This window comes from Sceloporus undulatus, chromosome 6 (genome assembly GCF_019175285.1).
Source record: "Sceloporus undulatus isolate JIND9_A2432 ecotype Alabama chromosome 6, SceUnd_v1.1, whole genome shotgun sequence".
In the NCBI taxonomy this organism is placed as follows: domain Eukaryota; kingdom Metazoa; phylum Chordata; class Lepidosauria; order Squamata; family Phrynosomatidae; genus Sceloporus; species Sceloporus undulatus.
Genome location: NC_056527.1, coordinates 40,643,092 through 40,665,422, shown reverse-complemented (window position 1 = coordinate 40,665,422; position 22,331 = coordinate 40,643,092). Strand labels below are relative to the sequence as shown.

Here is a 22,331-nt window from a genome sequence, read left to right as displayed (position 1 = left end):
AGGGATTCAAACCATGGTCTCCAGTGTCATAGGTCAAACCAATACACTGGCTCTTTACAACTAACATAGTCTGGATTTAATTTATTGTATATGTATTTTAACATGTAAGGTAACTTCAAAAATGTATTTGTGCCTTGTAGTGTACTAATTACTGTAAATGCAATATATATTGAGAATAGACCTACTTTTTTATACTTTTAAGGTTAAAATTAGAAGAACTGGTTTAAGCATGTCAAAATGAGAATGGCAGTTGAGTTTTTTCTGCTGAACAAATGACTTTAGATATCTTACAGTTTTCGGAAAGGGGTGAGTATGTGTCATATTGGTGGAAATGGATCAGGATCGCAGCTCAGTAACTCAGGCTCCTTTGGACATGTGTGACTGTATGTAGCTCTGGGTTGTAGCTTAACACTGCCTTTTTTGTAACCTGGTCCATTTCTTTTTTTGCTTTTTTAAGTATAACTTTGTCACGTTCAGCAGCAACTTTTGCTGTGTTTCACCATAAGAGTTAAGCAACTATGAGGAGTCTTTAGAAGTGACTTGTCATGGCATTGTTAGCATGTTAAATGCCATCAGTGCCAAAACATTTTTGAAGTGTTGAAGGCGTTAGTAAATAATGTACAAACAGTTGACATATTTTTGACACGCTTTAGCTTAAGACATTTGTTTTGGATTCTTATGAAGACTTTTGAACCCCAAATATTGAACATATAATTTATTTACACAGGCTGTTCAGTAAAATTAATTTTGCTAGAATCTCATTTCAGTTACATTTTTAAAAAAGATAATTTGATCATTTCTCTCTCTCTCTCTCTGTATATCTTTTGTTAACTTGCATTTAAGCATAGTTTGAAGTTTGATGTCCTTCCACAATGATGCTTACACACCACTTGGGATTTAGAAAAAACTAAAACCACTTGTAAAATATAACGTTTCATACATTTATGCTATTCTAAAACAGGTTAATCAGACAAGAAAAGATATTAGATTGGAAACGATCTACCCAATAAAACAATGGCCTGCTGGATAAATAGTTTAAAATGATTACCTGATGAATACAGCAAGGATGCATGTGTTCCAAACTTCATGGAGCAAAGAATTGCTTTTAGTCCCACGTAAACATTGGAAATTGGAGGAGGTGCCTAAATCAGTCATTATGTAACCAGCAACCAATGCTTTGAGCAGCAGCCCTGTAGCACTAATCTCTGAATGAGGCCCCAAGGGAGGAGTAGAACCACCATGAAATTGCCCCTCGCAAACCCATCCCTATTAGACAGTTCAGTTTCATGGCTGATGGTATCAAATGGTGCTGAAACTTTTATGAAAACCAGCAGGGAAATATTATTTGTCTAATTCTTGTAGATTGTCAGTGAAGGTGACCAAAGCTGTTTCGGTTCCAAAAATAAGCGTTAAGCAGAGTTGAAAATGTCTGCTCAATCCAAGAACCTTTGGAATTCATTCAAATGTCATTACCTGCTCATCACCTTGCTCTACAGGGCATTATCAGGTTTACACACACATTATTCATATTGTCCTAAAGCGCAGAGCCCACATAGGGGGCTTATTTTGGGAGAGCTGTTATTTTCTTGGACTGTATGACACCGCACCTCCAATGGTGAGTGGTTTGCTCATCTCCCCTTTGTGTGAGTCATGGAGCTCATGAAGGGGGAGGACAGGTTGCTTACCTGTAACTTTAGTGCTTTCAGTGAACTCACAAAATCTTGCCCATACTCCCCTCATCTTGTCCTGTCTATTTTTAGATCCTTGGCTGTTGCTTTGGCATCCCTGGAACTGATAGTTCTGATTAAGAAGTGTTCTGGTAGAGCGCTTGAGTAGTGGCCAAGATTACCACTAGAATGGCTATGTGATCCAAATGAGGCACTATGCAGGCACAGATAACCCTTTTGCATCTGTTCATAGATGCTCACTTGAACAACTGTAATTATAGGTAGTCGTTTCTGTCCTTATACCACTGAAGAATATACAGTAGGCCCTTGGTATCAGCTAGGTTTGTTTCCAGGACACCCCCTCCCCCCATGAATACCAAAATCTGTGTATACTCAAGTCCCATTAAATACAGTGGCATACTGAAATGTTGTCCTTTATATAAAATGGCAAACACAAGATTTACTATATATGCTCATGTATAAGTCTAGAAATGTTAGTTTAAAAATTGACCCAAGAGCCCGGATCAACTTATCCATGGGTCAGTATAAGTACAGTCGCCTCCTACCTCGCGGATCTGAGATCTGTGATCTTGAATATCCGCAGAGGGGCATACTCTGCTGTTTTCAATCATGTGTTCGCCTGGGCCACGCCCCATTCAAGCCTATAGGGCTTGAATATGTGCAACCCTCCTTTTTTTGTGGGAAGGGGTCCAGAAGGGATTCCCCGTGAAAACAGAGGGCCAACTGTAGTGTACTTTAACTCTGGTAAAAGGCAAGGGTATAATCTGTCCTGGAAGCACTGACCCTACTTTATTCTTTCATCCAGGAGCCCTGGTGGCGCAGTGGTTAAATGCCTGTACTGCAGCCATTCACTCGAAACCACAAGGTTGCGAGTTCAAGACCAGCAAAAGGGCCCAAGCTCGACTCAGGCTTGCATCCTTCCGAGGTCGCTAAAATGAGTATATAAACAAAACAAATTATTATTATTATCATTCATCCTTTGGTGTGAGCACAAACAGTTATGTCTGCTGGAATTTTGGAAGCTCTTTGGCATTGTTTTCCTTTGTTTCATCCTTTAGATCCTTTGTTACATGCCCCTAAGTTTTATCCTCAACTTATTCATGGGTCATACAAAATCCATAGTTTTAGCCACAAAACCTACCCTTGACTTATACATGAGGTCAACTTATAGTCAAGTATATACAGTATATTATTTTTGAATATTTTCAAGCCGTGGATAAGTTGCATCTGTGGATAAAAATTCTCTACAAGTTGCACTACAAGTATTCCAGATATTCTTTGGGCTAAAAATCAACTAATGATTCTTAGTTACTGTATAAAAACCTACCGTTGGTAGTTCAGAAAGAGCGTAACATCATATATACGTTTGGTGTTGGTTTTCCAGGAGTCAAATATTTTGGACTTTTAATTAATCCTATCAATAAAATAATACTTAATACTTAAATATCTTAATGAAAAATTGAAAGCTTGGCAACAACTGTCTCTTTTTTTGCTGTAATCAAAGATATATTTTCTTCAAATTTTCTTTTTCAAACCATCCCACAGTGTCCTAAAGTTGAAAATCTAAAAAGACGGCAAAAATCTATTAAGAATTATTGCTGCTAATAAATAATTAAGAATCATAAATTAAAGTATGGGCTATCTTTTAGAGGCATCTTGGCAGTACTACACCTCTTGAAATATAAATTCATTTGGTTCAGTTAACAAAGTTCATCCAAATCACCTGGTGTCATCCAGAGAAAAACTAAGAACAGGTTCTATATGGTTTCTTAATTTAAAAAAATCTATCACGTGGGCGAAGCAGATGGCTAAAAAAGTGCAGCCCAAGGCCAGTCCAATTGCAAGTGGATGGGTCCACAGCAACTGCACAGCCCACTATGAAAGTGGGCTGTGGCTGCCGGCCCGAACCTGTGCCACTAACAGCCAGATTTTCCTGGCTCCTTTTTGCCCCGATCTAAAGGATCAGAGTGCAACCTTGGCGTGGCTTCCAGCTTTGTTGGGGACATGCATCGTATTAATGGGTACAGCTTCCAACGTGGCTGGAAGCCACTTGTTTTGGCCCCTGTGTTATGGGTCCTGCGTCAATCAATACTCTATTAATTTAAAAAACCCATTTAGATGTGAAATGTCAGAATTAAATATTAGCAATTTGGGGGAAAAATTGTTAAAATATATGAAAAGGAACATAGTTCAGGAATTGAATCTTAAAATATGTTTCGGATGAGAATGGGAGAAAAACTAGAACCATCCCGCCATGTAAATCAGTTTGCATTCTTTTCTAAGACCTAGTGATTAATGCAGATCAGATTTTGGGATTGTCACCTGTTAAATTATACAATCAAAAATACAATCTCTCAAAAATGTTGACGACAATGTGATGATGTAGGCCTTTTGAAAGATATCTGAATGTTTGCCCTAAGGTTGTGGATTTTTGAAATGAGTTTCTAAACCGGTTAAAGCAAATAAGGCAAACTACTTTCTAAGAATGTTTATTAATATTGTCAGTATTTGATGGGGAAAGCACAGAATTGCTATATAGAGAATTGATTCCAATTCTGATCAGAATTTAGAAGGATTATTTTTCTAGCCATGGCTAGGTAGGCTCTGGTGGATTTTTCAATCTGAACAATTGACTATGAGCTAATCCACCTTGCATAAATAAAGCCATTGGATGCCACTTTGTCATAGCTCCATTCTGTGGAATTATCAGATTTTTAGTTTGGTGGAATATTCAGTGTGGTCTGTCACAGTTCTGGTGCCTCGCCAAACTACAAATCCCAGGATTCCATAGGATGGAGCCATGACAGTAAAAGTGGTGTCAAAATGCTTTCTTTCTACAGTGTGGATACATCCCATGAAAGCTCAATTAATGAGGGGAGAAAGATAAAAAAATAATTTTGCAGAAATATGTATCTGTTTTTATCTCATGTTTTGGATTTACCGCTCACCATCAACCTGTATGATATTTTGCTGCAATATTTTCTAAAATAATATTTAGTATTATAAGAACTTGTAAAGTAACTTCAGTGAAATGGTAGCTAATGTAATTCACTGTTACTGTTGTAAAATGCAAAAGTATAATGCAGCACCTTGTACATTATATAGTAAACTGAATGGGTAGTAAGCCATATATCTCTCATTGGGATCTACCTTTAACTGAAAATGCTTAGGATTGTGTTGTTAGTGCCTAGGGTGCTTATCTATCATAGACTTTTACTGAGATAGGTTAGAAATTTTAACAAGACAAGTTAACCTCTAGGAAAAGCATACACATCACAATAATTGAAATGGTTTTTTATGGTTTTCTGTGCAACTGTGTATATTTTATGTAATTCAGTAGCATGCAGAATTGTGTGTTCCATCCTAATTTATATGCCCAGGAAGCAAAATGCTTTTTATAAGACCACATAAGCAGTACACCTGTGTGTATACTTTAAAGTAATTTGAGGACCTCCATACTGAGTCCTTTAAAACTTTTTGATTATGTATATTATGATAGGCAATTGGCTGTTTTGCTGTACCCTATGATAGGGTGTATTTTTAATAGGAGACAGCAACAAATTGTGAGTCTTTTAAACTGGATATTCATTGTGGCTGTTATAAAATGGTCCTTATATTTTTATAGTTAATGGTGTTAACTGGAATTGCTTAATGTATTTCCCCCCTTTCTTGTGAAAAAATTGAATTCATTTAATTGTACACTCAATTAATGTAATATGGCTAGAGTTTAATTTGAGGAATATTTCTGTATCTATTCAAAGGGTGCAGGCCATGAATTTTGGAAGCCATCTGAAAAAAATATGAAATATTGCCTTAGAAAGCAAAACAAATCACAGTTATAATATTGACATTGGGCAGTTTCCCAGAAGCTTTTCCTTTCAACAGTGGTGGCCCATTAGGTATTTGTGGACATCATTTACAAGATGCAGTTGCATCCTATGCATACAGCTCAGAAATGTCTTTTTTTAAAATATATATTTAAAAAAACACATTTTTCCAGAGTCTTCATTTTAAAGCTCTGTTTATTCACCTAATGCAGATTAACCATTATACATTGGAGTCTAACTATGTGTGTGGATGTGCCTCCCCCGCCCCCAGCTCAAAAACATTTCTTTTTTCCTGGACACTTATAAGAATAGCTCTCCTTGCCCTGAAAAGATGACCTTTGATGCTTTCCAAGAAGTGTGTGGTGCTTTATTAATCTGTGCATTCTTGAAAATGCCATGAGTTGTATGATATTTAGTGTATTTGCAACAAAATCCACACAACATTGGTACCTTTATGGGGTGCAGAAATAATCCAGTTTGAGACTGGTTTAACTGCCCTGGCTCAATGCTAGGGAATTCTGGGAACTGTGGTTTTGTGAGACATTTAGCCTTCTCTTTCAGAGAACTCTGGAGCCACAATAGACCACATTTCCCAGGATTCCCTAGCACTGAGCCAGGGCAGTTAAAGCAGTCTTATACTGGATTATTTCTGCGATGTGTTTGGGGCCTAAAATGCACAAAATACAGCATTCAAACTTTCAAACTTCATTGACATCTTCATCAGGTAAAGATCGTAAAAAACAAATAGGGAAAAAGTGATGATGTTAGAGTCAGCTGGTATATTTGTTTATTCTGTTTTGGGTGAAGAAGGGTAAGAAATGAGGAAACAAAGGTTTGACTGTTAATCGACTCAGGAAGCTAGTAGGTCTTGATATATATAGCTGCCTTGCAAATTTGATTTTAAAAATATAGATGAGTGAAGACTGATGTCTTTTTGAAACACAGGTGAGAATACAAACAGCCAGTCAAAATCTGAAGAGCATGGGTGGTTCAGAGTTCAAGTTCTAATTAAAATTGATCACGGTTTTAGAATTAGCATTACTTCACAAACCACTTTGTGAAGTCGGAATATTGGGATAGCTTTCACAGATGTAAAAAGCAATTAATACTATATATAAACAAAATGACTGAAGAGATAATATTCTTTAAATGAAACAAAAGTATTTAATATGGCTCAGAATTCTTCTGTGTCAAGAAAAAAATGAAAAGCAGTATCTTTGAAGTAGTAAATTCAGTTGCCTTTTACTACTGAATTCATTTAAACTGGTTTTTGAAATAAGGCACATATTCAATAGGTGTTACTTTCCATCATAGGAATAGTTTTGACCTAGTGTTAATTATTTTCAGTTTTAGTGTGTAGTACTTTTTGTTTAAATAATGATTTCTCTCTGTTTTCCTCCTCTCCATCCTCAGGAGTCGAAAACTTCAGATCAGAAATATCCCGCCACACTTGCAGTGGGAGGTAGGCATTCATCTTTTAATTTTCAAGGTACCTGGTTTATAAGAGGATAAATTGATGGTATGTTTTTCACCTTTTACATCTTTCTCTCACCTCTTGTTCTCTTAGTCCTTTCTCTGTTGGGCTCTTAACACATGCAAATTGTGGACAGAAACAGTTTTTGTTCTTAGGGGAGATCATTTGCAAGTATGAACAACAGAGGCTTCCAAATCCTGGACAGTTGGATATAAATATTTTCTGGAGTCTACAGTACTTTTTTAGGTGAATTGCAACTTCCTGATCTGTTTTCTCTGTCAGTCTCTTTGAAGGCAGAATTCAATGACATAGTGTGTTAGTCTGGAAAATCAGTATGCATGGAGATCTTGTAGCATCTTTGAAACTAATTGAAATAACTTTGTTCTTAGTCTCAAAGGTGCTACAGGATCTCTATGCATACTGTGTCTTTGCATACTGTCTCCACTTTTCTCTTCCTTGTAAACATTAGCATTGTGGCAACGTAGAAACTTGCTTTTTCATGTAATTACTCTTCTGTCATTAATTATTTCTATAGCATCACCCCATCATTCCAAATTCTTAATAATTATGTTTGTTGTTGTTGTGTGTGTCCAGGTCATTTTTTACCTATTACGAAACTAAGATGACCCTATCATAGGATTTTCCTGGCAAGTTTCTAAAGAGGGGGTTTGACATTTCTGTCACTTGAGCCTGAGAGAGTATGACTTACCCAAGTTCACCCAGTGAGTTTTTATACTCAAGTGAGAAATCAAATGCTGATCTCCATGGTTATAGTCTAATGCTCAAACCACTACAGCATGCTAGCTCTCTAATAACTATGTACTAACACAAATTATTATGAAAAGTTTTTACTTGTGTCTCTTCATCTTACAGTAGGTTAGAAGTAAATGAGATCCTCTATGAGTAATACTGAAACAAGCTAAAAGCCTAGGAAAATAGAACAAGTCTTCCCTTGATGCTGAAAGTACGTCAGAGTAGATGCCAGGAAAGCTGCTCTGAGGTAGGAAGTAATACAAGTTAAATATTACAACAGCAAAGCTCTTTGCCATGTTTGCCATGTGCCTTGCCTTAGATGCAGGGAAACTTGAATGAAAGCCACCAAAGATTATCTTAATAAATTACAGGGAACATCAGTCTCTATTTGTTGTTACAGTGCGATTCCCATCGGCACTAGTCATCATAGTCTATGATGAGGGAAGAAGGGAGGAGCAATCCAACAAGATGTGGAGGGCTAAACATTCCCCATCCTTATTTCAGAGCATAGGTTGGTTTATGCAGAATTGGGCATTCCTGTAGATAATCCACAGCCTAAGCCATTTAGGGCTTTAAAAGTAAGCATCAGAACTTTGAATTCTGTTTGGAGTGGACCAGGAATCTGTAGAGATCCTGTTCTAGTTAGCAATCTATTGCTTGCTAAATTCTATTTTCTTAGACCTATTGTGATTCATTAAGTCTTCCAGACTAGCCCTCTATACAACATGTTATATTGTAATGTTTATCAGAGCATGGATGATCATGAGCAGGATGTCCCTATCTAGGAGAGACTGCAGTTAGTACACTGCTACAGACACTTTCTGCCTCTGGCACTGTTTGGGCCTTAAGTGATAAAGCTAGATATACCCTCAGTCTACAAATCTGATTCTTTGAGAGGAAGGGGAGATTTCACCACATGAGGAAAAAGATAAAATTATTAACCTCCTTGAACAGATTAATTATACAGTAATGATAGTCACTGTTTTAAATAGACAATAAGAGGAAGAAGGTTAAAAAGACAAAAGGAAGATGTATCTGGAAAAATGAAGGGAATGCATATTTTGTGGTTACCACTTGCTGAATCCTATCTCAGATGTAGAGTAAAAAGCATGAGTGTTCAGTCTCATTTTCCTCTCACTTAAAAGTTATTAAAAACATATTTAACACTTTACAAACATGTTTTAATGGAATAAATGGAATAGCATGGATTATACTGAGGAGGGTTGACTTCTAAACCCAACTATAAACCTATGTGGGAAATTTCTAAAGTATTTATTCCTGTTGCCTTACTCCCTCTCCAATTTTAATCTGTATTTTGAAATAATTCCCTGTAGTGATCCATAACTGAATTGACTAGTAAATGTTACTGGAAACCATACCCACAACAAAAGACTTCACTGCCCCATTGCAGTGCAATGTGGTTGTAACTGATTAATTCACCTCAACCAAGAATTCCCCCTTTGTTTGAGGCAAACCATAAATACAAATATGCATCTAGGCTTCTTGCTACATCAAATCATAATTCAGAGTTCTTGCAGTCATCAGTTGTCAGTGTTGCTGGTGATTAGCTTCTATTGTATTCCAAACCTATTTATTGCAGTTATTTATTTGTTCCAGGGTGTAACCTGGGATTACATTCTGTAGTCATCCTGCTAAAGCTACACAAGTCTGACTCTTCTCAGAATTTGGATAGGAGACTACAGTGGGCCCTCATCTGGTTTGGTTCCAGGACCTCCCATGGATATCAAATCAATGGATGCAAAATGGATGTAAAATGATGTCCCTTATATAAAAAGGCAAAATCAAGGCTTGGTTTCTGGATTTTTTAAAAAAAATTCAAGCTGTGGGTGGTGGAATCCATGGATCACAAATTTGAGGATATAGAAGGACAACTGTATATGGGAACCCCACGTATGTGGCTTTCAATTCTATGGTGAAATATAAGCATAATAAATATGTCGGCTGGGTGTGTTGTGTAGCAATGCTTCTTAAGGTATTTGATATAGGGATAGCAGTTTTTCCTCCCTATGTGCCAGAAATTAGTTACAATTGTTTCTTTATTTCCTGGAAACACATCAGAAATTGGCAGTTGACGATGGCCACTGAACCGGCACTTGTCCATAGACTACCAATTTGTCTAGAACTCTTTTAGGGTCTCAGTAAAAGATACCAAATGGCATCTTGTAAAATACATAACCACTCAACCATAAAATTTACATTTGCTGATGTTTTATTTTATTCTGTAGATGATTGTCAAGAAAGATTACAAAATACACCTGTAGATGAACTTCTAATATGCTTTTTAGGAAAAATATTTTTTGCAGCAGCTGTATGGAGATGGCAAAAATGTATGGGAAATTGGATATCATCTATTTATTTCCAACATTTTCTCCTAGGATTTAAGATGGCTTTCAAAAATAAAATAGAGAAAAATCAAAAACATATAGGTAAAAACATAGAAAAAGGTACTGTCGGCATGTAAGTAAACTAACTATAGAATTAAAGACAATTCTAAACAAATCTATTTAAAGGACAAAAAATAAATAAAAGCATTATAGCAGGCTATTATTAAAAGCCCTTTACCTATAAACAGTCAATTCCCCAATACTAGCTGGCATTTACAAAAAAATCTTCACCTAAAGATGGAACTGAAACAGGAATGGAGCCAATCCTTGCCTCCCAGAAAGGAATTCCAGAATCTAGCCCCAGTCACCAGGGATTAGAATAGAAAATAGGCTGGTAGAAATCTCTGGTTCCCAGTAAAATATTACTCCTTAGTCTGACAGATTTGTGAACCTCTCCATTCCTACCCTTCCAGCAAACAATTCTAAGGGCATTAATGATGCACATTGGTCACTTCTGGCTGAGGGGAAACAATCTATCCTCCTTAACCCACTCTTTGTTCGTTCCCCTGTTGTCATTCACAACATTCACCTGAGCTGCTTATTCTCTTTTCCCTATTTCCTAACTGACACAGAAGAGTAGACTGTGACACCGTTTAAAGGGAGAACTGTGATAGGTGTCTGTTGCTATTCATGCATGAGTCGAAAAGTGTATCAAAGAACCTTTGGATAGCCAGAAACATAACAAGAAGTGCCCCTGGAAGTGCCCATTCATATTGGAAGAGCCAGTATAGTGACTGATGTGTTGAACTAGGATAAAAGAGTTGTTCTGTACAGTGTTTTTGTTAGTGGGATACACAACTGTATATCCTTAGAAGTGTGTTTTGAACAAATTGTTTTTGTCAGCCTGAATTTTTCCAGCTGGGAAGTTTTGTGGATCCAGTTGAGCAAGAGTCAGGTAACAGCTTTCTTTTGGGCTGCATGTGGCCTGCAGGCAACATAACATCTACTCCTGAGAGCTATGGGACAATCTGTATAAAAAGATAATGTATGTTTTCTTCTAACACTTTCTGATTTACTAGAACATTTATATACTACTGAAATTACACTATTCTGTACTACGGAAATGTACAGAATTTAAAAAGAGAACTTTTGGTGTGGATAGTACAATCTTTTTAACAAGTGTATTACTGAAGAAATCTATTTGATAATATAGTCCATGGCCTACTTACCTGGAAGTAAGCGTAATGGGGACAGTGGCATTCCAAATAAATGTGTAGGAAAAGCTGTTCCTGTATGACCTCTATAAAAGGATATCTAAATCTTTGCCTTGTTAGTTCTTGGTGAATTGTTAAAATGGAGGTGGTCCTTAACTAAAGATTACTTCCACTTCCTAACTCAGTATTTAGTGCTGAGTTGGGAAAACTCTAGCCCTCTATATGATTTGGTCTAAAAAACTAATCAGGCTCACATAGCATGGCCAATGGTAAGGGACTGTAGGAAATACAGTCTGAAATATTTTGAGCATGAAAAGTTCCTGACCTCTGATTTTTTTGTGTCTGAAATGATGATGATGATGATGATGATGATGATGATGATGATGATGATGATGATGATGATGATGATTTCTTACCCACCTTGGTAAGGCAGGGGACAGTAACAATATTATCTGTGAAATGATCTTTAAAGGCATCACAGTGATCTAGCTGATGAGGATTCTAGAATTGAATTCGGAGGGAAAGATGCCTGAGTTAGACCGCTCACCACCCTAAATAATTCAGACAGATGCAGATTACCAAAAATAGCACAAATCCATACATTACATAGAAGAGATATGTTGTGATGCATGGGAGAGGAACTCATTTATTACGTAGGAGTCTAGCAGAATGAAGGTGACCGGGGTTTCTTTCCTATTGCTTCTGCAGACAAAAGCAAATATGAAATGATAGAATTCATTAATGTGGCAGATGTTTTGGTTACTTTTCATCAGCTCTGTATGCCTCAGTCTCTGCACTGATTCTCCACTACTTGGTTATCGTTCAAGCTCTCCTCCTATTTCCTCCAGTCCCTTTTATATTCCTTCCTGTGCACCCTGCCAGTCTTCCCTCTCATTCCTCAGTATTATGTAGCTCTGACATATTGTCAAGTTTGTGAAACTTCGCATCTGCCTAATGTGCAAGTCCCTAGAAGGAAAGTATTTGAATGGGTATATATGTCTGTATGCCTTAGTAACAGTGAAGGGCAGTTTTAGATGTAAATCACATAATAATGATAGAAAATGCAGTGAAACAGTAGATGTTCCTGATGTTAAATGGATGGTGTGAAGGGGGGTGTATGAAGCATGAAATGAATACAGTAATGCACATGCTAGTTTAATACACAGGCAAAAGAGATCTGTGATTTCCACTTGTTCTCCTTAAAGCTAACAAGTAGGCAATCATAAGCAAAAATGCATAAATCCCAGAGTTATAGTGAGTGTGCTCTGTGCTTTATTGTACTGCTTTGGAAGAAAAACATGGGGTGGGTAAATGTTAGTTATTGTGGTAGTGTGATATATGCATATGTGCTGAAGTAATGAGAATTAATAACTATATAATACCTAGGGAAAAATAGTATTAGAGTTCTTTACTTTATGACTCCTAAACAGAAACCATGTCAATTCATCCTCCTCCTCAGTTGAGATTTAAAAAGCAAATTATATAAAACAAGTTCTTAGCAAAAGTCTGATTCCTGCTTGACCCTTAGGATGCGCATTGGTTCTGGAAGTAACAGACATGTCAAGCAGGAGCAGTTGTAGATTAAAGTCCTCAGCCGCAACCCTGTTCTTAGATGTATTCCTACTAAAATAGGTGAACTTGTACATGCCTAGTTAAGTATGAGAAACCGTTGTTTCTAAATTACTAAGCACTCATAATAGCTGCTCAATTTATGCAACACTGAACAGTAAACAAATTGCACTTTGATATACCTGACAGTTCAAATACCGTTTATAGTATATTGGACAAATAGGTCTATTTCTCTGTATTTAAATTTTGCATATTAACTTAGGGTCATGATTTTCATGCAGACTTGCTGGGAACATTTTCCATAGTCCCATTGACCGAGGGACACCTGTGCTTTGCAGAAGAGTCTGGAACATACTGTACAGAGTACACTGTGTTTTCACCCAAGCATTGGTCGGCCTTTTGGGCCCCCACTGTTGTCCTTTGTGAAAACAAGTGTGTGGTAAAACACATGCAGCCCTTCTTCATCTGCACATTGTGCAGGAAGCAGTGCTGGACAGACTGTATTTCTGGAAAGCTTGTCTTGAATTACTGATTTTTGATAGTAACTTCCCAAGCCATAGTCCAAAACATTAAGCAGTTTGGCTGTATCCCTGCTTTGCTCATTATTTTATCATTCCTGCCTCATAATATTCTGTGTTTGTGTATATGTGCCTCTGTTCTTTCTCTCAATTTATTAAAGCTAATTTTGAATTTCTCAGAAAAAAAGTCCCTCAATCCAATAAAATAAAAGTCAGGGTGAAGGGAATTGTAGGGTTGTTTCCTGTACTTGCAAGTTCTCCTTTGTGTGGGAAAAAAGTACTGTTTGAAAAGGTCTGACATGTTGTGCTTTCCCTCTTAGGTGTAAAATCCTCCATCCTTGCTAACATTTTGCTAATATAATTTCACATGGCACTGGTAAAATGTTGCTCCCTGGACATAGGGTTGCCATAATTCCCTACCTCAAAACCAGGAAAATGTGCAGCAAAATGTAGGACATTAAAAAAATGGAGGGCACACTCAATTAAAAGTAAAACACATTAAAAAATTTTAAAAAACCACTAAGCTCCCCTCCCAGGCCCTAGGCCTACCTGCTGCTCATCCGCCATCCTGAAAGGGAGGTGGAGGTGGAAGTGGAAACAGAAGGCCTAGCATCCACCCCATACTCAAGCCCCTTTACCTTATCTTCTGGGGTCAAGGCCCCAAGCATGATGCTGCTTCCAATACCTCCCTGGCGCTGGTTGAGGCCTCGGCGAGCCCCAACCGCAAAGCCGCCTCCCAATCATGGAGGTCGGAGCCCCGGCCTCGAAGCCACCTCGTAGGTCTCTCCAAGGCTGGAGAAGCCCGCAGCTGGAGCCCCGACCATGGAGCCGCCTCCCAGGCCTCACTGAGGCCGGGTGGCACCCGGGAAATTAGGGTTAGCCAGGATGGGACCATGCAAAGCCCTGAAACACGGGTAGGTCCCGGTTGTTACTGGGATATGGGAAGCCTACCTAGACAGCTACAAGTGAACTGTTCTATCTCTTGGGAGTTTCCTCTGTATTTATAGGGGTAAATTAGAACTATTTCTACACTGATACTAGACACCTGTTGTCTAATCTGATGTTCTGTTGCAAGTCTATAAAAGTGGGCCTGTCACTCAAAATATATATAGCAGCTGATTACCTGCAGGGATGCTGGGCACATGTGTACCTGCTCTTGCCTAACTGCTAACATCAGATGTGTGTTCACTGTGGGACTAGTAGTCTCTGTCCTCCTTCCCTGCATGTATTGCCTCAACATTACAAAGGAAGATGGATTATGGCAAGGTTTGTAAAGTGAAACTCCTACAAGGATGCTATTGTGGCTGACTCCTCAAAAAAGAAGGGTGAATTGTTCTCCTTGGAAGCCTCTACATACAACAATTTACTTCTTAAATATTGCAAGCCCTCCCTTGTACTATTTAACATCACAGTGTTTGAGAAACAAAAGTGGGACTTCAAACCACTCTGGGTTTTTTGTTTTATTTTTCTGTGGTCCATGTGACCCCAGGAGTGTCACAGGTCATTAAAAACATTCTGCACTTGCCCACCTCTGGTTTTAAGGCTGTTGAGAGCTGGACACAGTGATAGTATTTGTCAAAGTTTTGTTGACAGAGATCTAGTAACTCACCATATCTCCTTGAATATTTGTTTCATAGGCCCATAAAACATGCTGGTATTGTTGGCATTTTAATATAACAAATATGCTGCAGATTAGGTGATTAGAAGAAGGTGACCTCCTGGGTAGCTTTTTATTTTGTGTAAGTAAATTGTTTTCCCTTCTGTTGAAAGATCAAGTCTAGATATAATAACAACATCCATCTTTTTCAGCCCTGAGAGAGTACCCCTGAGGGAACATGTCCCTCAAAAGGGTGCCCACTTCTCAGGGAGCAGATCAGTTATACTTTTTGTATTAAACACACTAACTATTATTTCTGTAAATGTCCTTTTCAGTGTTTAAATATCCCTGTCTGTTTCCATATTTGTCACATATGTGAACCATTTAGAGAGAACTGTGCAGACATGGTGTGCTATGTTTAAAATAGCTATGTGGGAATGAATCTTAAGATTCTCATTCTTGTCATAACCACCTCTTATCATCACAAGCTTTCCACTAACTTACAAGTATGCATTGTGTACTTCTTGATGTTTTTGTTCACTTACTCTCATTTCTTAAACTTTCCCTTGATTCTATGCTCTAATAGTGAATTTTAAGAATGCCAGTGTAAAAATATATAGTCTTATCAACTTAAAAGAAACACTCACTATTGTGCTAGCTTGAAAGCATAGCTTTGATTGATAGCCCTCATCTTAAACATTATTCTATATTGTGGATATTTTTAGTCTTCATTGATGGGCATATATGCAGCAAATCCTGTGATGAAATTTTTAGGGCACTCAGGATAATACTTCACCAGTAGCTTCATGAATGGAAACAAAGTTTTAAACCTATATATATTATGAGACTGGGTTCAAAGACTTAATATGTTAATATGTAGTTCTTCTGCTTTGTCTACTGCTGGATATGTAGTGTAATTTTTGACTGGGATTGGTTGGTGTAAAGTAACACTGTTTGTAACACAGTCAGCTTTGGGAGTCTGAATGAAAGTCCACAGTGTAAGACTGAAGCTTTTTGTATGCAAGAAAGGGGTCTGTGTTATAACAAGAGGAGGAGACCCAATTTAGACAAATGCTGGAGTTCCTACATAAAACAGGAATTAATTGTTTTCTAGCTAGAGTAAATATTTACACAAATAAACTTTTATTTTCAGCTGCTCATCAGGATTGCTATCACACTACCAACTTGGCTAGAAATTTTGTTTTGTTTGCCCAGGAAAGCTGGATGTGGAGATAGGGAGGCAGATGAGAAGTTCAGACAAAAATGGTTTGTCTAGCTGAGAATTTGGCTTTTTAATAATGTTTTTAAATTTTAAAAAATCCACCAAGATGTATGGGAGACGGAGATATTGCAAAGTCAAGGAGGATTTGGGAGCCTGTTGGTATGAAAAGGAGAAGCTAGGATATAAACAAGCTTGAATGCAAGAGCTAGTTCTAATTAACTGCTTTTCTTCTTCAGTACATTCATATATAGGTCTGTTTAAAATGTGGCTCTTCCTGTGTTAATATTTTTATGCTTGAGGCTAGAAAGATAGAAAAGAGGGAATTATAGTATCATGGTGTTTTCCTTCTGTATTTTCATCTAATAGAATGGTAATTGTGGGTTTGCAGATTCCATCTTGTGTAGGGTGAGCTACTGTATATGCTCATTTATAGGTCTAGAAATTTTAGTTTAAAAATTGACCCCCCCAAACCTTGGTCGACCAATCCATGGGTCAATGTTAATACCATACTGTGTGCCCACGTCATACACGGGCATGCCTTACGCAGCTTCCAGCATATGCTAGAAGCCATGTCGGAAGAGCAACAGCGAGCATGCCACCATGGGCACAAGCCCCATTATTTTTAATGGGGCTCTAGCATGTGTGGAATTTCCCTTACGTGGGGGTGTCCGTGTCTGGAATGGATCCCCTGCGTAAGGGAAGAGACCACTGTACTTTAACTCTTATTTAAAAAGGGAACCATCCCCTGGTGTCCTGGAAACACTGACACCCAACCCTCTACTCTCTCAATAATAAATTTAAACAAATTAGTATTTAATATTTCATAAAAACATTAAAATCTAAGAAGAGTGGGCAGAATCATAACCTATATGTGAGAGATCATTGTATGGCCGAGTACTTTATTCTGGAAAGGCCCGCCGGACAAGATCTGTCTTCACAACTTTCTTGATGCTGTCTAGGATGGTAATTTGATGGATCTCGTCCAGCAGGCCATTCCACAGGCTGGGAGCGGCTGCAGAAAAAGTCCTCTGGGAGATTGCAATTAATCTGGTCTTTAGGGGCTGCAATAAATTCCTCCCAGAGGACCTGAGTGTATGGGGTGGATTATATGGAAATAGGTGATTCCTTAAATAAGTTGGCCCCAAGCCATGTAGGGCTTTAAAGGTGATAACCAACCCTTGGTACTGTGCCCGGAAACAATCCAACCTTTAGGGTAAGACCAAAACAGTTATGCCTGCCAGAATTTTGTAAGTTCTTTCACATCATTTTCCTTTTCTTCATTATTTAGATCCTTTGTTGCATGCCCCTAAGTTTCATCCTTGTCTTATCTACTATTCATATTAAAATCCATCATTTTGGCCCCCAAACCTGCCCTTGACTTATACATGAGGTCGACTTATAGTCGAATATATACGGTAGATTATAGCTCTTATATGTCTAACCTTATATACATGAAGATGGGAGGGAGGTCTTGGAGAGGTCAGATCACATGAGGTTGATTTGAGGGCAGTTAACAATACAACAACATGAAGATGAACAGAGTGCTAAATGTTTGAATGTGATGGCTTACTGTTAACTTACCTGCAAGTTCAGTGTTACACATCTTCTCTCATGCAGGGGCGGGAGTGAGAACTTGTTTGGTAGATTTTAACATTTCAACTTAAATAAACACAAATTCAGTTACAAACTCGAGGAAAATGCATGAAAACAGCCCAGTCCAATTTTAGTGTCTCTTTTAAATGTTTTTAAAAGTTACTACAGACATATATTATCTTGGGCTGTTGGTTATTCTTCCCAGTATCCTTTAATTCCTTGCAACTTCACATTTAAAAACTAGCAGGCTAACATTTCGTAGGAAGAGCTATATCTTTAAGTATGGTTTGTGTTCAGGTGTTACTTTGCTCTTATAGAAGGCATCTTCCTCTGATGGACGCCTTTCATCCAAGCCTGTATCCTAAATAAAATACACATAATTTTTGTTTACTTAAATGTAAGATGTATTAAATAATCCTACTGTTTGTCTGACTTGAAAAGCTGCATTCAGAGATGTGCAAGTCCTTTCTTAATAGGGAGAGAACATTTAACTGGAAAGCAAATTGCATTAAATTCATTGAGGCTTACTTCAGTGTAAATATGCCTCTAAAAATATTTTAAAGGATTTTTTACATTAGAAAAAATTTAAAAAGGAAATCCAATTCTTGAAAGGATAAGATCTTGCATTTATTTGTCCTTTTTGTCTTGTATTTATTTGATTGCACTATTTGTGTTTAATGAGCATATGTTTTCCCATTTTGATTGTTTAAGAAAGTATAGTAGTAACTGGAAACTTTTTTTTCAATATGTACAATCTTTAACCTCAAAACTAATGGCTTTTTATTAAGCCAACATTGCTGCAAATACACTTAGCTTTTACTATTTATATAGAAGCTGAGCATAACTGAAAGCAGCAGTTTGTGTTGTAAAATATCAGTATCTTTGCAGTTTCTACAGTCTTCCATTGGTCTCGAGTAGAGAAATATCTGCTTTGGATACGTTTCTTTACTCAAGACCAAAGCAATACTGGATAAACTACTTTGGCTACCCCTGGACTGTAATAAAGGATTGATTGATTTATATTCTGGATATACACATTAAAATAATGTACTCATGCTGTGGGAGGTATAAGCTAATCCTGTTCAGAAAAAAGTGCTGTGTTTATTAGTATTTACTCCAAGTAAGTGTTTGTAAGATTTGAGCTTAAATTTAAAAAGCAAATTCAAGGCGAGAGAGGCATTATATAGGAGCCCTGGTGGCGCAGTGGTTAAATGCCTGTACTGCAGCCACTCACTCAAAACCATAAGGTTGCGAGTTCAATACCAGCAAAAGGTCTCAAGCTTGACTCAGACTTGCATCCTTCCGAGGTTGCTAAAATGAGTACCCAGATTGTTGGAAGCAATTAGCTTACAGTTGTAAACTGCTTAGAAACTGTTAGTTCAGTATGAAGCGGTATATAAATGAAGCTGTTCCTTTGTTTAGAAAGTAGATTTTAGAAAATGGGTCATAATGGGAAGCAAGGAGCTAGAGGACATACCTATAATCATCTAAATACATAAAAAATACTAGATTGTCCTGGCTGGTGTAATTTATTTTAATCTGAAGATTTATTCTTGCACTATTATTATGAATAATGGACTGACTTTCTACACACACTAGTTTTCACATTATGTTGCTGAATGGATTTATTTGGTACTAACCATTAAATTTAAACTGTGACATTGAACTTCAGAACACATACTGGATAGACTCCAGGAAGGTTTTGAGATAAGTCATTCCAGTAGCAGTGTAGGAAATAAATATAATTGGGGCTCCTCACAGGCTACTCAAGAGTGTATATATACATGTATAACTGCTATACAAACTTAAATATTTAATATGTTGTCCTTTTTTATAGGTGCTGGACAGTTTGCTAGCACAGTATGGGACAGTGGAGAACTGTGAGCAAGGTAACATTAAAATCAAAACCATTTTCCATTTAAGAGAAGTAAACAAAGAGCAGTGTTTAATTATTTTTCTTCTATATCTACTTGGTTCTAGTGAATACTGACACAGAGACTGCTGTAGTAAATGTAACATATGCCAATAAGGACCAGGCCAGACAGTAAGTACTCATTTATATCAATTGTAGTGTTCAGGTTTTTCTTCTGCTTCCAATATTTGTCTGAATTTATTAATGAGAGCCACTATAGTGTATGAGTCTAAGAGACCAGGATTCAAATCACTGCTCAGCCATGGAAATCCACTGAGTGGGCCTGAGTGAATCACTCTCAGTCTCAGAAGAAGGCAATGACAAACCTACTTTAAACAAATGTGCCAAGAAAACCCCATGATTGGGTCATCTTAGGAAGTTGGAAGTGACTTACAGGTACACAATAATTATGTTAATTCTCAATACAGTTGTAGAAGAAAGGCCTTAGGTTCATTTAAACCTGTTGTGTTAATAGCTAAGATTCTTTTGTCATTATTTTTTATACAGTACTATTTTTAAATTCTTAGAGCATATTTTTATGGAGTTTGAGCATAGGCAGATTTTCCCTTTTTCCAGAACGGATCCCCTGCGTAAGGAGAGGGCTCACTATAGTTACACTCACAAGCCGTGCATATGTAGTGGTTCAAGTGATGGACTTTGACTCTGGAGACCGGGGTTTGATTGGCCACTGGGTCACTTTGAGTAAGTCACATGCTCACAGCATGAGGGGAAGGCAATGGCAAACCTCTGAACAAATCTTGCCAAGAAAACACCATGATAGGTTTGCATTAGGGTCTCCATGTTGTGACATCATCACACATTGCTCCTCAAGAAGTACATTGGACCCATACCTTTTCCATTCACAGAAAAGCATTCTTTTAGACTGAACCCATTGTATCTTCTTATAGGCAGGTACTGAGCGAGTGAGGTCTTGGCACTTGCAGGAGCAAATAGAGAAGGACGTCATTAGATGATGGAACCAAATTCAGTATAATCTCTCCCACTCTCTCTTCTGTCTCTCTCCTCACCCCCACCAAAATGAAACCTTTCAGGAAATGTCACAGTGAAAGAGCTGAAAGCAATCACCCTGTCTCCATCCTTTGAGGTTTCACACTAAGATCAAATAATACCACCCAAGAATAGTCCTGTGGAGACTTGCAAGGCCTATAAGTCCCCTTTGCCAACACCTAATAAACAGCAGCATGGCAGGATCAGAGGGAGTGCATAGTGCTGTTGATTCTGTCTTGCCACTACTTGCCACCTTTTTCCCTTAGAACTTTCTGCCACCTTGTGGTTAACTGAAATTATCATCTTTAGTTTTTTGGTGTCTGAGTGTATTTGTGTGTTGCTTAAAATCAACAATCTACATCTACATCATGGCTTGTCTTAGCTTTTCTTAGACTTCCTGCAGTCCTAGGAAGAAAGGTTCAGAATCCAGTCATTGTTGGTTTCTTTAAGAACTTGTATTTCTGGTGAATCTTACCAGCTGGATAATCAGCCCGCTCTGCCATTATGCTCCACAATGGGATCCACATCCCTCATCTCCCTGCCATTGTGTAATATCCTCTAAAGAAAAAAAAAAGTCATTCTGTATCATTGCAGTTTAAACTTTAAAACTGAGGCAGAAATTGGGAAATATGCAATTAGTTCTTCTTAGTGTACTATATTGTTAAAAAAAAACTACTGTGAAAGAATTGAAAAAGCCATTGACATTGCTAAGCATTGTTAGCTTCATACACTTCTGTGTGTGTGGGGGGGAACATTCTGTCCACCATGAGCTCTGTTTTGGATGACACACCACACTGTGACTAATTGAGAATTGCTTTTATTGTTAGCTGCTTTGATCTGTTTGGAGAAGCGGGATAAAAATAAATTGTTGTTGTTGTTGCTGCTGCAAGATTTTAGTGCTAACCAACTGAAGGCTTAATTTTTCCTTATGCAGTATTGTAATTGAGTATTTGCCTGGTTGCTTGTAGGGGAGTAACAGTTGCCTCCAGGCAGTCAGGTGCAGCCCCACAGCAGCTGTGTGTGAGCAGCAAAAGAAGGTGGGGAGTAAGTATGCCAAGACTAGTTGGCTGCTTGCCCTTCCTGAGAGGCAGAATAGGGGTACTGTCACTACTGTGTCTGTTTTCTCATCTGAAGTGGATTTGGGCAAGTTGGGGGAACTGATTTTATAATACATGACAAAGCATTTTTTCTTGTTGCTAATTTAATTTTAAAATGGGCTGTTGGGGAAAAGTATCATGATACATGAAGAAGGTAAGTGATTGGAGCATGTCTTTTAGTTTACAGATGCATATCAATTACCACATCCTTTGATAAGAGACCAGGCTTGAAAATGCAAGGTTACACATGTGTATGTGTACTGGATGCCTTTCAGTGTGCAGCCTGAGAATGTGGATAGGATGCTTGAAGAGATGAAGGCCAACACATGTATAGTAGACCTGTGCCCTTCCTGGCTTACAAAAGATGCCCAAGGGGGACTGGCTGAATGGGCAAAGGGAGAGGTGAATGTTTCACTGCAGCAAAGTAAAGTTCCATCCTGTCTTTAAGAGGCAGCGGTGAGGCCTTTACTGTTGGACCTCTCTTTTGATACAATCAATCATGTTATTCTTCTGT

At 37.9% G+C, this 22,331-nt stretch overlaps 1 protein-coding gene across 5 annotated transcripts in view; it reads left to right on the top strand.

The window, feature by feature from the left end:
- The window catches only part of IGF2BP3 (insulin like growth factor 2 mRNA binding protein 3), a 97,564-nt gene that overhangs the window by 34,804 nt on the left and 40,429 nt on the right, over nucleotides 1-22,331 (top strand). For all 5 annotated transcript variants that reach the window (XM_042471934.1, XM_042471932.1, XM_042471936.1 and 2 more), the window contains exons 4-6: nucleotides 6,929-6,977; nucleotides 19,638-19,689; nucleotides 19,781-19,844. In XM_042471934.1, the coding sequence (XP_042327868.1) occupies nucleotides 6,929-6,977; nucleotides 19,638-19,689; nucleotides 19,781-19,844 (165 nt within the window). The remainder of the gene's footprint in view (nucleotides 1-6,928; nucleotides 6,978-19,637; nucleotides 19,690-19,780; nucleotides 19,845-22,331) is intronic.